General features: G+C 40.9%; 1 protein-coding gene across 7 annotated transcripts in view; it reads right to left on the bottom strand.

Annotated features, from left to right (window-relative positions):
• Positions 1 to 14638, bottom strand: part of TAF1B (TATA-box binding protein associated factor, RNA polymerase I subunit B) — a 93139-nt gene that overhangs the window by 4970 nt on the left and 73531 nt on the right. For all 7 annotated transcript variants that reach the window (XM_009441987.4, XM_063790118.1, XM_063790119.1 and 4 more), the window contains 2 exons: positions 11449 to 11519; positions 10741 to 10963 (listed from right to left, as the gene is read on the bottom strand). In XM_009441987.4, coding sequence (XP_009440262.1) covers positions 10741 to 10963; positions 11449 to 11519 — 294 coding nt within the window. The remainder of the gene's footprint in view (positions 1 to 10740; positions 10964 to 11448; positions 11520 to 14638) is intronic.

Here is a 14638-nt window from a genome sequence, read left to right on the forward strand (position 1 = left end):
GGCCAGGCACGGTGGCTCGCGCCTGTAATCCCAGCACTTTGGGAGGCTGACGTGGGTGGATCACGAGGTCAGGAGATTGAGACCGTCCTGGCTAACACGGTGAAACCCCGTCTTTACTAAAAATACAAAAACTTAGCCAGGTGTGGAGGCAGGCACCTGTAGTCCCAGCTACACAGGAGGCTGAGGCAGGAGAATGGCGTGAACCCGGGAGGCGGAGGTTGCAGTCAGCCGAGATTGTGCCACTGCACTCCAGCCTGGGTGACAAAGCAAGACTCCGTCTCTAAACAACAACAACAACAACAACAAACAGAACCAATGACAAAACCACATGATTATCTCAATAGATGCAGAAGAGGCCTTCGACAAAATTCAACAGCCCTTCATGCTAAAAACTCTCAATAAACTAGGTACTGATGGAACATATCTCAAAACAATAAGAGCTATTTATGAGAAACCCACAGCCAATATCATACTGAATGGGCAAAAACTGGAAGCATTCCCTTTGAAAACTGGCACAAGACAGGGATGCCCTCTCTCACCACTCCTATTCAACATAGTGTTGGAAGTTCTGGCCAGGGCAATCAGGCAGGAGAAAGAAATAAAAGGTATTCAATTAGGAAAAGAGGAAGTCAAATTGTCCCTGTTTGTACATGATATGATTGTATATTCAGAAAACCCCATCATCTCAGCCCAAAATCTCCTTAAGCTGATAAGCAACTTCAGCAGTCTCAGGATACAAAATCAATGTGCAAAAATCACACGCATTCCTTTACACCAATAACAGACAAACAGAGAGCTAAATCATGAGTGAACTCCCATTCACAATTGCTACAAAAAGAATAAAATACCTAGGAATCCAACTTACAAGGGATGTGAAGGACCTCTTCAAGGAGAACTACAAACCACTGCTCAACGAAATAAAAGAGGACACAAACAAATGGAAGAACATTCCATGGTCATGGATAGGAACAATCAATATCGTGAAAATGGCCATGCTGCTTAAGGTAATTTATAGATTCAATGCCATCCCCATCAAGCTACCAATGACTTTCTTCACAGAACTGGAAAAAACTAAAGTTCATATGGAACCAAAAAAGAGCCCGCATTGCCAAAACAATCCTAAGCAAAAAGAACAAAGCTGGAGGCATTACACTACCTGACTTCAAATTATACTACAAGGCTACAGTAACCAAAACAGCATGGTACTGGTACCAAAACAGAGATATAGACCAATGGAACAGAACAGAGGCCTCAGAAATAACACCACACATCTACAACCATCTGATCTTTGACAAACCTGACAAAAACAAGAAGTGGGGAAAGGATTCCCTATTTAATAAACAGTGTTGGGAAAACTGGCTAGCCATATGTAGAAAGCTGAAACTGGATCCCTTCCTTACACCTTATACAAAAATTAATTCAAGATGGATTAAAGACTTAAATGTTAGACCTACAACCATAAAAACCCTAGAAGAAAACCTAGGCAATACCATTCAGGACATAGGCATGGGCAAGGACTTCATGACTAAAACACCAAAAGCAATGGCAACAAAAGCCAAAATAGACAAATGGGATCTAATTAAACTAACAAGCTTCTGCACAGCAAAAGAAACTACCATCAGAGTGAACAACATACAGAATGGGAGAAAATTTTTTCAATCTACCCATCTGACAAAGGGCTAATATCCAGAATCTACAAAGAACTTAAACAAATTTACAAGAAAAAAACAACCCCATCAAAAAGTGAGCAAAGGATATGAACAGACACTTCTCAAAAGAAGACATTTATGCAGCCAACAGACACATGAAAAAATGCTCATCATCACTCATCATCAGAGAAATGCAAATCAAAACCACAATGAGATACCATCTCACACCAGTTAGAATGGCGATCATTAAAAAGTCAGGAAACAACAGGTGCTGGAGAGGATGTGAAGAAACAGGAATGCTTTTACACTATTGGTGGGACTGTAAACTAGTTCAACCATTGTGGAAGACAGTGTGGCAATTCCTCAAGGATCTAGAACTAGAAATACAGTTTGACCCAGTGATCCCCTTACTGAGTATATACCCAGAGGATTATAAATCATGCTACTATAAAGACACATGCACATGTATGTTTGCTGTGGCACTATTCACAATAGCAAAGACTTGGAACCAACCCAAATGTCCTTCAATGATAGACTGGATTAAGAAAATGTGGCACATATACACCATGGAATACTATGCAGCTATAAAAAAGGATGAGTTCATGACCTTTGCAGGGACATGGATGAAGCTGGAAACCATCATTCTGAGCAAACTATCACAAGGACAGAAAACCAAACACCATATGTTCTCACTCATAAGTGGGAATTGAACAATGAGAACACTTGGACACAGGGCGGGGAACATTACACACTGGGGCCTGTCGTGGGGTGGGGGGCAGGGGGAGGGACAACATTAGGAGAAATACCTAATGTAAATGACCAGTTGATGGGTACAGCAAACCAACATGGCACATGTATCTATGTAACAAACCTGTACGTTGTGCACATGTACCCTAGAACTTAAAGTATATATATAAAAAAAAAGTTAAACCTGAATCTGATCAAATCTCTAACTAATGTTAACTGCCAATCTTTTTTTTTTTTTTTTTTGAGACAGAGTCTCACCCCGCTGACTGCAACCTCCGCCTCCCAGGTTCAAGTGATTCTCCTGCCTCAGCCCCCCAAGTAGCTGGGACTACAGGCATGCACCACCATGCCCGGCTAATTTTTGTATTTTTAGTAGAGATGGGGTTTCACCATGTTGGCCAGTCTGGTCTCGAACTCCTGACCTCAGGTGATCCACCCACCTCAGCCTCCCAAAGTGTAGAGATTACAGGCATGAGCCACCGCACCTGGCCATAACTGCCAATCTCAAACTAACTACATCAACATATAGGCTATCCAGAGATAGAGGAAGAGGTTAGATGGCATCATATGGCACTGTCTATACACAAAATCTGGACTATGAGAAATTGTATGGGACACATGACCAGGATTACTCAGTAAGTACATTGTAAGAAGAAAAAAGAGAGAGCGATAAAGAGGTGGGGCCTTAAGAACTGAAACACTTATGAGCCATGTCAACCACTTGCAATATATGGGCCTGATTTGGATTCTGAGTTAAACTCATTTAAAAAATTTTATGACAATAGGGAAAATCTAATCACTGACTGCATATTGGAGAATATTAAGAAATGACTTAATTTTTTATATCTGATTAATGGTATTATGGTTTTACTTTAAAAAATATGATGTTTGAGGTCTGTTTCCAAATAATGGGGGGCAGAGGGGTAGAGTAAGCTGGAGCCTGGGTGAAGCAAGTCTTGCCATGTCACAGTTGCTGAGATTGAGTGACAGAGACGGGGGGTTCTTTATACTACTCTACTTCTGAGTATACCAGAAATTTCCCATTATCAACTTTAAAAAGCAAGTAAAGAAATAACATATAGAAGCTATAGACATTGAGATATTATGACTTACATAATATATATGGCCCTAAATTCCTGAATGTCTATGTTTGCACCATAAAACTCTGCCACTTGGTTGGGCACAGTGGCTCATGCCTGTAATCCCAGCACTTTGGGAGGCCGAGGTGGGCAGATCACGAGGTCAGGAGTTTGAGACCAGGCTGACTAACATGATGAAACCCCGTCTCTACTAAAAATACAAAAATTAGCCAGGGGTGGTAGCGCATGTCTGTAGTAGCAGCCACTCGGGAGGCTGAGGCACAAGAATCACTTGAACCCGGGGAGGTCGCAGTGAGCCAAGATTGTGTCACTGCACTCTAGCCTGGGTGACAGAACGAGCTTCTGTCTCAAAAAAAAACCAAACACCCCAAAACAAAAAAACCCAAAACCAATCAACCAACCAAACAAAACCCTCTGCCACCCATTAGCTGTGACTATGGGTAACTACTCTTGGTTCTCTCATCTGTAAAACGGAAAAAAATAGCAGTACTTACACTTTTCTTTTTTTTGAGACGGAGTCTCACTCTGTCACCCAGGCTGGAGTGCAGTGGCACAATCTCGGCTCACTGCAAGCTCCGCCTCCCGGGTTCATGCCATTCTCCTACCTCAGCCTCCTGAGTAGCTGGGACTACAGGTGCCCACCACCAAGCCCAGCTAATTTTTTGTATTTTTATTAGAGACAGGGTTTCACTGTGTTAGCCAGGATGGTCTCGATCTCCTGACGTCGTGATCCACCCGCCTTGGCCTCCCAAAGTGCTGGGATTACAGGCGTGAGCCACCGTGCCCGGCCAACAGTACTTACACTTGACAGAGTTGACAAGATTAAATAAGAATGTATATTAAACACTTAACCCAATTCTTGGTACACAGCAAAGGCTCAAAAATGTTCACTTCCTCTACAGTCCTTTAAAATTAATTTTTTTGTATTCACTTAAAATCTTAAGGCTATTTTAATACTACACACAGTAAACCCAATGCCCTATTACTAGTAGAAAATACAAAAGCCTCAAATGTTTGTTCATTGATTGGTTTAATAAAGATAAAAAATAAGCCATTTACAGTAATTCTCGCAAAAATGGCCTCTTGCTTTTCTATATATAATATATATATATATATATATATTTTTTTGAGACGGAGTCTCACTCTGTCACCTAGGCTGGAGTGCAGTGGTGCGATCTCAGCTCACTGCAACTTCCGTCTCCCAGGTTCAAGCGATTCTTGTGCCTCAGTCTCCAAAGTAGCTGGGAGGCGTGCCCCTCCACACCAGGCTAATTTTTGTATTTTTAGTAGAGATGGCGATTCGCCATGTTGGCCAGGCTGGTCTTGAATTCCTGACCTCAAGTGATCCACCTGCCTCGGCCTCCCAAAGTGCTGGGATTACAGGCGTGAGCCACTGCACCCGGCTTAGAGATATATATTTTTAAGAGACAGGGTCTCACTATGCCCAGGCTGGAGTGCAGTGGCTATACACAGTCACAATCATTGCACATCACAGCCTCAAACTCCTGGCCTCAAGTGATTCTCCCACCTCAGACTTTCAAGTTGCTGGGACTACAGACATGTGCCACCACACCTGCCTAAGCTAAGCATATGACATATTTGAGTACTTTTTTTTTCTTTTTTTTTGAGACTGAGTCTTGCTCTGTCACCAGGCTGGAGTGCAGTGCTGCAATCTCGGCTGACGGCAACCTCCAACTCCTGAGTTCAAGTGATTGCCCTGCCTCAGCCTCCTGAGTAGCTGGGACTACAGGCATGCACCACCACGCCCGGCTAATTTTTTGTATTTTAGTAGAGATGGGGTTTCACCATGTTGGCCAGGATGGTCTCCATCTCCTGACCTCGTAATCCGCCCACCTCGGCCTCCCAAAGTGCTGGGATTACAGGTGTGAGCCACCCTGCCCGGCCTGAGTACTGTTTTTTCACTATAGTTTAAAAAAATAGTTAAAAAATAATTTTTAAAAAATTAAAATCACATTTTTGTGGGGCTGCCAAAGCACTTCCATTTCCTGTGGAATACAACTAAAGGCCACTGCTCTGCCTCATCTGTGGAACCCCCAGGGAGGTGACGGCCACCACCTATAAGAAGTCAGATCTTCTGACCTAGCCAACTGTTATAACAATTGGAGGAATAGTAAGGGCATTTCAATTCATTGAAATTGTTAACTCTGCCTCAGCTAGGAAGAATAAACAGCCTCCCATACCTGAAGTACTCTTGTGGCCTTTCTCTGCTTAGTTCCCAAGCTCTGAGTGTTTTCACAATTTTACAGCAAATGTTTTGTTTCTTCTGAACACTCAGAAATGAGTCCTTCTGCCTAACAAAATTCTCTACATAGGTAAATATTTGCTCTCATAAGCATCACTTTTCATTGTAATCATTTTCAATGGTTGTCTTAGAGCATATTCAGCATATTTTCGCCTTTACAATGATATTATTACAGTTGCCTGTTTTTATTGTAGAAACATTAGAAAACATGCTAATAAAACCCACCACGAAGGCACACAGCGTCTTAGGACAGGTGCTGTGCTGAAGCAGGGATGTGGTCCCCTTATTTAGTGGCATGGAGCCATGAACTTCAGGCTCTGCGACTGGAGCTCTGTCTGCTTTGGATTCTGATGCTGGCTCCCCTATTGTTGTCAAAGGGTGTCATTTATGTTTGCCGTCAAGATGTCTATCAGCAGAGTGCTTCTCAGACCTCTCCTTTTGTTTCTTTGATGATGAGGAGTTTGGAAATCAGACAACTCAGCCTAAGGGCAAAGTCAGGGGCTCTGAGCGAGGGGCTAAGGGGCTCTCTGAGAAAAAAGGCTGTTTTAGTCACGGTCTCTGTGGCATTTTTACTGCCCAGCTGAAGCCTTTTTTGCTTCCTCTGCAGTTCTAGGCTCTGGTCTAGAACAGGTAAGGTTGACAGATAAGTTTGGTGCCGAAAGTCATGGTATCACTGAAACTTCATACAGTTAGAATTTAGTTTTATACTTCATGCAGAGAAAAAAATCTCAGCAGTTTCATCGCTGACTATACTAAGCTCTATGTATAACTCACTGCATTATACTGCAGTATTAAATCTGAGATAATCCACAATCCACCCTCCTGCCCTGTGAAAAAGCACAAAGGTACGGATCACGACATAAGCTGCTCAGGACCAACTCTGCAGCTGGAGGAGGCAGGGCGTGGCACACCATGTCTTCACTTGGAGTTGCGGGCAAGCACTCTTCACTGGGGACTATAACTCTTTCTCCTCTTCAGGATAAAATCTGAAAATCATTGACATGACCAATGCAAAGGAATCGATTACCTCAGACATGGCGCTGACCCTGGGTTGGGGTTCTGGCCTTTCCCCGTGGCTGCTATTAAGCAGTGCCACTCTTAAATCAATTTTTTTTTTTTTGAGACAGAGTTTCGCTCTTGTTGCCCAGGCTGGAGTGCAATGGCGTGATCTCGGCTCACTGCAACCTCCACCTCCTGGGTTCAAGTGATTCTCCTGCCTCAGCCTACCAAGTAGCTGGGATTACAGGCATGCGCCACCACATCCGGCTAATTTTGTATTTTTAGTAGAGACAGGGGTTTCTCCATGTTGGTCAGGCTGGTCTCGAACTCCAGACCTCAGGTGATCTGCCCGCCTTGGCCTCCCAAAGTGCTGGGATTACAGGTGTGAGCCACCGTGCCCGGCCAACAGTGCCACTCTTTAATCGTTGTAGATGCAGCTCAACTTTTTTTTTAAGCAGCAAATCTTAATATAGACAACTTTATCATCTCCCACTGTATTTTCTACAGTTCAATTATCTTTGATTGATACCAACTTAAGAAATAATTTTTTTTTTTTTTTTTGAGATGGAGTCTTGCTCTGTCGCCCAGGCTGGAGTGCAGTGGTGTGCTCTCAGCTCACTGCAACCAATGCCTCCCAGGTTCAAGTGATTCTCATGCCTCAGCCTCCCGAGTAGCTTATACACGTGCACCACCACACCCGGCTAATTTTGTATTTTTAGTAGAGGCAGGGTTTTGCCATGTTGGCTAGGTTGGTCTCGAACTCCTGGACTCAAGTGATCCACCTGCCTCAGCCTCCCTAAGTGCTAGGATTACAGGTGGAACCACCAAGCCCAGACCAGGAAATAACATTAGTTAACAGAAAATTAGCTCTGTTTAAAATAATAATGGTCATACTTATGTTTGATTGAGTACTTACTATGTGACACACATCAAATACCTCATTCAATTCTCACAAGAACTTGGGGCAGGCCCTATTTTCCATTCATTCATTCAATAAATACTTGGTGGGCACCTAGTCTGTGCTAGGCCCTGGTCTAGCCGCTGGGATTTTTCGTTAAATAAAACAGAGTCCTCCTTACATTCTAGTAGTCCTTACATTCTCAAGGCCCTTACATTCTAGTGTGGGGAGATGGATAAATAAGCAAAATAAATATATAATAATATATTCTATTAAATAGTGATGAAAACTACAAAGAAAAATGAAATAGGCCAGGGGACAGAGAATAATGAGGGGTGTTGGGGGAATGATTGGTGCTATTTTAGGCAGGATGGCTAAGAAAAATCTCTCCAAGGAAGTGAAATTTGAGCAAAAACCTGAAAGAAGTGAGCCCATGTGGATACATGGGGGAAAGAACATTCTAGGCAGGAGGCACAGCAGGTACAAAGGCCCATGTGGGGAGTGTCTGGTAAGCTCAAGGAGCAGCTGGGAGGTCACTCTGAACAGAGGGTGACAGCAAGGAGGTCAGAGGACAGCAGAGGGAAGGTCAAGAGGGCCGTGTTGGCTCCACAATGTTTTTTGGGTCTTCCTTTCAATGAGATGGGAGCCACTGAAGGTTTTGAGAAGAGGAAAAGATCAGTATTATCCCCACATTTACAACTGGGTCAGCACAGCTGTAGAGAAGTGAGTAACCTTCCTACAATTAGCAAGTGGCAGACTTAGGATAGAAACAGCCCGATTCTATGATTCTATAGCAAGTCCTCTTAGCTACTAGAATATTTCCTCTTGGGCAATTTCTATGTCAATATGGGGATGAGATTACTTTAAATATAGTCACAATGAGAAAAGCCTTTATGCTTTTATTTTTCACACGTTAATTACTGAGAACTTCAGTGAGGGAATATTAGTCTAGTCTTTTTATTTTTAACAGGAAGACACTGAAAGATAAAGTAACTTCAAAGTCACAGAACTATTTTATTGAATGGCCTTTTCGCTATTATTATATAAAATGGAACTAAAAGTTAAAATAGGCAAGGAGAAAAAAACTTTATGGCATAGCCCGAATCTTTTTAGTTTTTCTCCTCAAACTTTATTATAAAAAATTTCAATCATACAGCAAAGTTGAAAGAATTTTATGGTAAACACCTGTCTACCCCAATGATTATCTCTGTAATTTGTAATCCATATACTCCTCTCTACAGCTATGAAGACACTGCAGAAGGAGTGGGGAAAACATACTCTTATTAAAAAAACCTTCTCTCCAAGTGGACTTGGAAAACAAACTTCCTGAGTTACCTTTGTGTCTATCTAGGACTTAGGATAATGACTTATTTTTTTCAAGTACTCAAAAAATACTTTTGGAGTTGATTTTCAGTACAATTAAAGAAAAACGAATGTGCTCTGGGGAGTAATATGTTCTTCACTATCTACTGCCTGAGGAAATTTTCTGAGTCATATGAAAATAGATGGCTGGGCGCAGTGGCTCACACCTGTAATCCCAGCACTTTGGGAGGCTGGGGCAGGAGGACTGCTTGAGCTCAGGCATTTGAGACCAACCTGGGCAGCATAGGGAGACCCTCGTCTCTGCAAAAAATAAAAAATTAGCTGGGTATGGTGGTGCACACCTGTAGTTCCAGCTACTTGGAAGGCTGAGGTGGGAGGACTGCTTGAGCCTAGGAAGTTGAGGCTGCAGTGAGCCATTATCGTGCCACTGTACTCCAGCTTGGGTGACACAGCAAGACCTCATAAATTACTTAAACAAGAATTTACACTGTATTATTCCAATATCGACCATTTATAGGGAATACATAACTCTTCTGAAAAAATAAAGAAAAATAAGAAGGCAGCCTATTACTAAGCTGGAAGTCTAAGAGCCAGTATGCCACAGAGCCGATCATTAATTAAACCTGATGAAGTCAAAAGCCTGTGTCTTACTATTTAGACATACAAGTTTTCCACTATGTCCTACACAGATTCCTCTCCTCAGTGCAGCTTCCCATCTTTAGTCCTACTTTATCCAGACCCAATAACCATAAAAGTACGTGTTGTTTTCTAGACTTCACATGCCCACACTCGACAGATACGAGGACAGAACATAAAACATGAAATCAAGGGGACAAAGTTGAATGAAGATCAGAGTATTTCACTGACCAAGTATCTCCCTGCAGATTTTTTATTATTTGTAAGGGGAAACATAGTAACTACACTGTGGAAAAACCACACAGCACCTTGACTGGGTGATCACTATTAACACCTGAGGGGCAAATGGACCCCCCCAGTCTACAGACGCCATACCCCGAGAAATGATGCCCTGAGGAGGACACGGCACTTGTTTTGGCCAGGGATGCAGAACCTGAATCTAAACATGAGGAACCATCACAAGCATACTCAGAAACATTGTATAACATCACTGACATTTCTGAAAAATACAGCTCAATGTCATGAAAGACAAAGAAAGGCTGAGGGACAATCAGATTAAAGGAGACCGAAGAGATAAAATCAATCAATGCCATACCTATTCCTGAACTTGATCCTGCTATAAAAGGACACTAGGGGTCTAATGAGAAAATTGGAATATGGACTGTGGGTGAGATAAAGGTATCGTATCAATATTAAGTTTCCTGAGTTTGATAACTGTACTGTGGTCACTTAAGAGAATATCCTTATTTTTAGGAAATACGTAAGGAAGTATTAAGAGGTAGAAAGACATGATAAAGGTAACTGACTCAGAGAAGTGATATGTACTAAAAGTGATATGTACTAGAAGTGATATGATTCTCCTGATCAGCATTTACAGCCACTTCTATTGCTTGCCTGCCACACTGCAGGTTAATTTAGCTAGAGGGGATAGTTTGTGCTAATTGCCCTGTATCCTCTTTCTTGATTTTTACCAGCTTTCCTAGAACTCCTATACAAGACTCAATGTATAATTCTGATTTTCGTGACTTTAAGCTCACCGGCTTCTAATTCCAACAAAAAACCTATCTGGCTCTTATACAGTCAACTACTTCAATTACATGTGACTTTTCCTAAAAGCATTATTACCATCTGCAGAATTTCTGTGTACTAAGCCAATATAATGAATTCTTAGTCAGCAGTGATTGGCCTTTCTCTTTCAGGACTCCCTGAAGGCTGTGTCCATGGAAACACGTTCTATCAGTGTCTTCTTCAGTCCAGTTGAACTGAAAACTTGAAGGGCTTTTTTTTCCAGCAGTTGCTGTTGACTCAACCAGTGTGCTAAATTGTTTCTGTAGATTCACCACCATTTCTGGAAACGGAGAAAAAAAGGAAACAAAATAACAAGTAATGTTAAATCACAAATAAAGCCTGGAATTTACCTGATAGGAATGTACCAATATTGGTTCATTTGTTTTGGCAGATGTACCACGGTAATGTAACAGGATAACGTTAAGGGAAGATGAAACTGGATGAGGTGCATGAGGGAAACCCTACTTCAAAAAGAATGTACAGTCTAAAAGGAATTCTATAAGCAAAGAATTCCCAAAATCATAACGATTTAGGATTTTAGATTTTGGCAGGAACTGAGGCTCTGTTTGAAGAACAACATATTCCTGAAGTAGATTCCTGCAGAGATTTCTTGCAGAGTATGATGCTGCTTTGGATGTACACGTGCCCTGGAACATTTGTTTAAGAAAAGTAAAAAACTTAAGCATTCAACATTTCAAGTCCAGATATTTAATTTTTCTACAACTGTGTTGCTACTTGGTATTAAAAAGACAAAATTTGACTTACCTCTTTTTTTATATGCTACTGGTTTGTCGACAAATGAGTAGTAGAGTGGCTTTTCACTTTTCCACAGGTACCTGTACAAGGTAAAGAAAAAGCTGGAGCAGGACGGAGATGAAACGGACATAAACACATTGTCTCAGCACTATCTGAGGTTTCTGATATTTCGTTATAGTTCTGGCTTGGAATGGCCTACTGGCACATGTCTATATTGCCTATTGAACTTAGGCCCTAGAAGGAACCACTGACCAACAGCCCAGGCCAAGAGAATGGTGTGCTCCTCTCAAAAGCCACCCAGATGCTGTGACATCTTGAAGAAGCTATTAATTATACAAAAAAACATAGAAACGGTTTCCTTCACCATAAATTTCCCTTGCTGCTCATTCTCATAAAGTGAAGCCACCTCAGAAACAACTGTTCCTCATTGCCTTTGTCCCAATGCCTTTTTGCTGAGAGTTGTTAGTAGTACTTCTGATTCTGATAACTTACACACAGTGAACAGTAAATGCCTCTCTCTGGCACCTGATGCCAGGAAATCTATTCTATTCCTGGTGTAAAGGAGAGGAAAAGACTGGATTCCAGGATGACACAGTCCCAGTAGTCCCTGTTCTGACTCAGCCCATTCTTGCCAAGGGAAGGATGGCCAGGGAGTTTCCACTGTAAAATGGGGATCCTGGATTGCTCTGGCTCTTGGGGTTCCCTCCAGGACAAACACTAAGAGCCATCTAAGGTTCCTACAGATGAGGGTGATCAGTTCCAGACTCCAAAAGGAAGTGACATGTTCTATTTCTGGTTCTAGTGGCTGTTGCTAAACTTTGCCAAGCAGACACTGCTGCTCTGGAACAGAGACAACAAGGTTCATTTTTGGTCTCATTTTTATTATTTCTGTGTTCTCTAGAGCAGAGGACTTTCATAAATTATAATAATTTTACAAATCCACCTTCTTCTTGATCCCAGGCCATTTTCTTATTTTGAAAGACACTGTGGCAACAAGAAAGAGTACTGAATCAGAAGACCTGGCTCCACCATTTTCTAGTGGCATGACCTTGAATGACAAATTATGGAGGTTCTTAAAGGCAGAGACTGTCTCAGCCACCCTTATGCCCCTAGTGTTGTCAGGGAGTGGTAGAGAGTAGGAACTCATTTAAACATTTGTTGAAGAATAATTGGGTGAATAAATGAACAAAGAAATGAATTTAGCATCTCTAAACTTATCCTCTACTTTCACAGGGTTATTCTGAAGAATAAGATACTGTATGTATCAGTTCTTTAAATCCTATACAATAATTAGAATTATTATTAGTACTTGACAAAGTGCCTGGCTAGTAGATACTCAAGACATATCTGTGAACTTTCCAGAAAAACAGATTAAAAATAGGAAGCCAGAAATACAAATATTTTTAAAATCTGTAGCATCTATAATAATGTCTCACCATTTATTTTTAATACTAGGAAGTAATACGTATATAAAAGCACACATTTTTAACAATATTTTAGTAATATCATTTAGCAAATAATCATTTTAACCGATTTAAGAACTGATTTTTTCAAGAATTTTAAAAAATACTTGATCAAGTCAGTAAAATCATGACTACACATAAAACAGATGTTGACTTTTTATTTTGAATTTCTGCAATGATATTAAATGTTAAGAACAGAAAGGAGTCGGGCACAGTGGCTCATGCCTGTAATCCCAGCACTTTGGGAGGCTGAGGCGGGAGGATCACCTGAGGTTGGGAGTTTGAGACCAGCCTGACCAACATGGAGAAACCCCGTCTCTTTAGTAAATACAAAATTAGTTGGGCATGGTGGCACATGCCTGTAATCTCAGCTACTTGGGAGGCTGAGGCAGAAGAACTGCTTGAACCCGGGAGGCGGAAGTTGCGGTGGGCCGAGATCGTGTCATTGCACTCCAGCACTCCAGCCTGGGCAACAAGAGCGAAAATCCATCTCAAAAAAAAAAAAAAAAAAAAAAAAAAAAAAGAACAGAAAGGAAATTTTTCTAATCATTAGGGAGCAGTAGAGATGTAACTAATGTTATACAGGAGATGGTTTCCTGAAAATCATGTGAAACTAAACTTTAGTGAACCATACCACATTTAAAATATATCAGACAGTTTGTCATTTAATGTTATGGTAAATGAGTTAGTGATTCTTTAAAATATATATTTTTGCCATTAATTTTCTCAAATAATAAAATCTCAAAGGATAAAGAAGTTCCCTGAACAGTCTAATCCCAATCCCTGGGCACACTCACTGTTAAACATTCCTTGTGAATATCTAATCTAAATGGAAGTTTCTTATGCATTTACAGTAAATGCCTACACAAGTGGCAATCATGCCACAGATCAAGAAAGCATTATGATGCCCTTGGGGTGATATGCCCCAAGAATGGGAAAGGTGATCTAAAATAAAAATACTCTAAGTGTTTAGACACCTGAAATGAAAGCTTCTTCCAAAATTGACTTTACCTTGCCTGCCTTTTCTCATTACATAAAACTACAAAAAGAGACACATCACAAACCATGTTTTCCAGCTAGATGTTATCTATATATTTCTCTCTTGTCTGTCTGCATATGTTTCCTCATTTTTAAAAATTAAGGTATAATTTACATTCAGTAAAATTTACTCTTTTCAGTGTAGTTCTGCTAGCACTGACAAACACATACAGTTGCATGTGTGTACTCACCACAATTACTACGTAGAACAGTACCATCACTCCAAAATATCTCCCACATCCCTTGACAGTCAACCCTTGATCTCAGGCAACTACTGGTCTGTTTTTCTGTCCCTGTAGTTTAGCCTTTTCCAGAATGTCATATAAATGGAATCATAGCATAAGTAACCTTTTGAGTCTTTCACGTAGCATAATGCATTTAAGATTCACTCATATTGCTGGATGCATCAGAAGTCTGTACTGCTAAATGGTATTCCACTGTATACGGATAAAACAGTTTAGCTAGTCACCAGTTGAAGAACATGTGGTTTGTTGCCAGTTTTTGGCAATTATGAATGAAACCATTAGAAACATTCCTATGCAGATTTTTGTGTGAGCTTGTTTTCATTTCATTAGGGTAAATATCTAGGAGTGAAAAATACTGGATAACATAATAAATGTATGTTTAACTTTGAGAAACTGACAACTTTTCAAAATAGCTGTACCATTTTGAATTCCCACACTTGGAATGATCAGTTT

Source organism: Pan troglodytes, chromosome 12 (assembly GCF_028858775.2).
Source record: "Pan troglodytes isolate AG18354 chromosome 12, NHGRI_mPanTro3-v2.0_pri, whole genome shotgun sequence".
Taxonomy (NCBI): Eukaryota; Metazoa; Chordata; class Mammalia; order Primates; family Hominidae; genus Pan; species Pan troglodytes.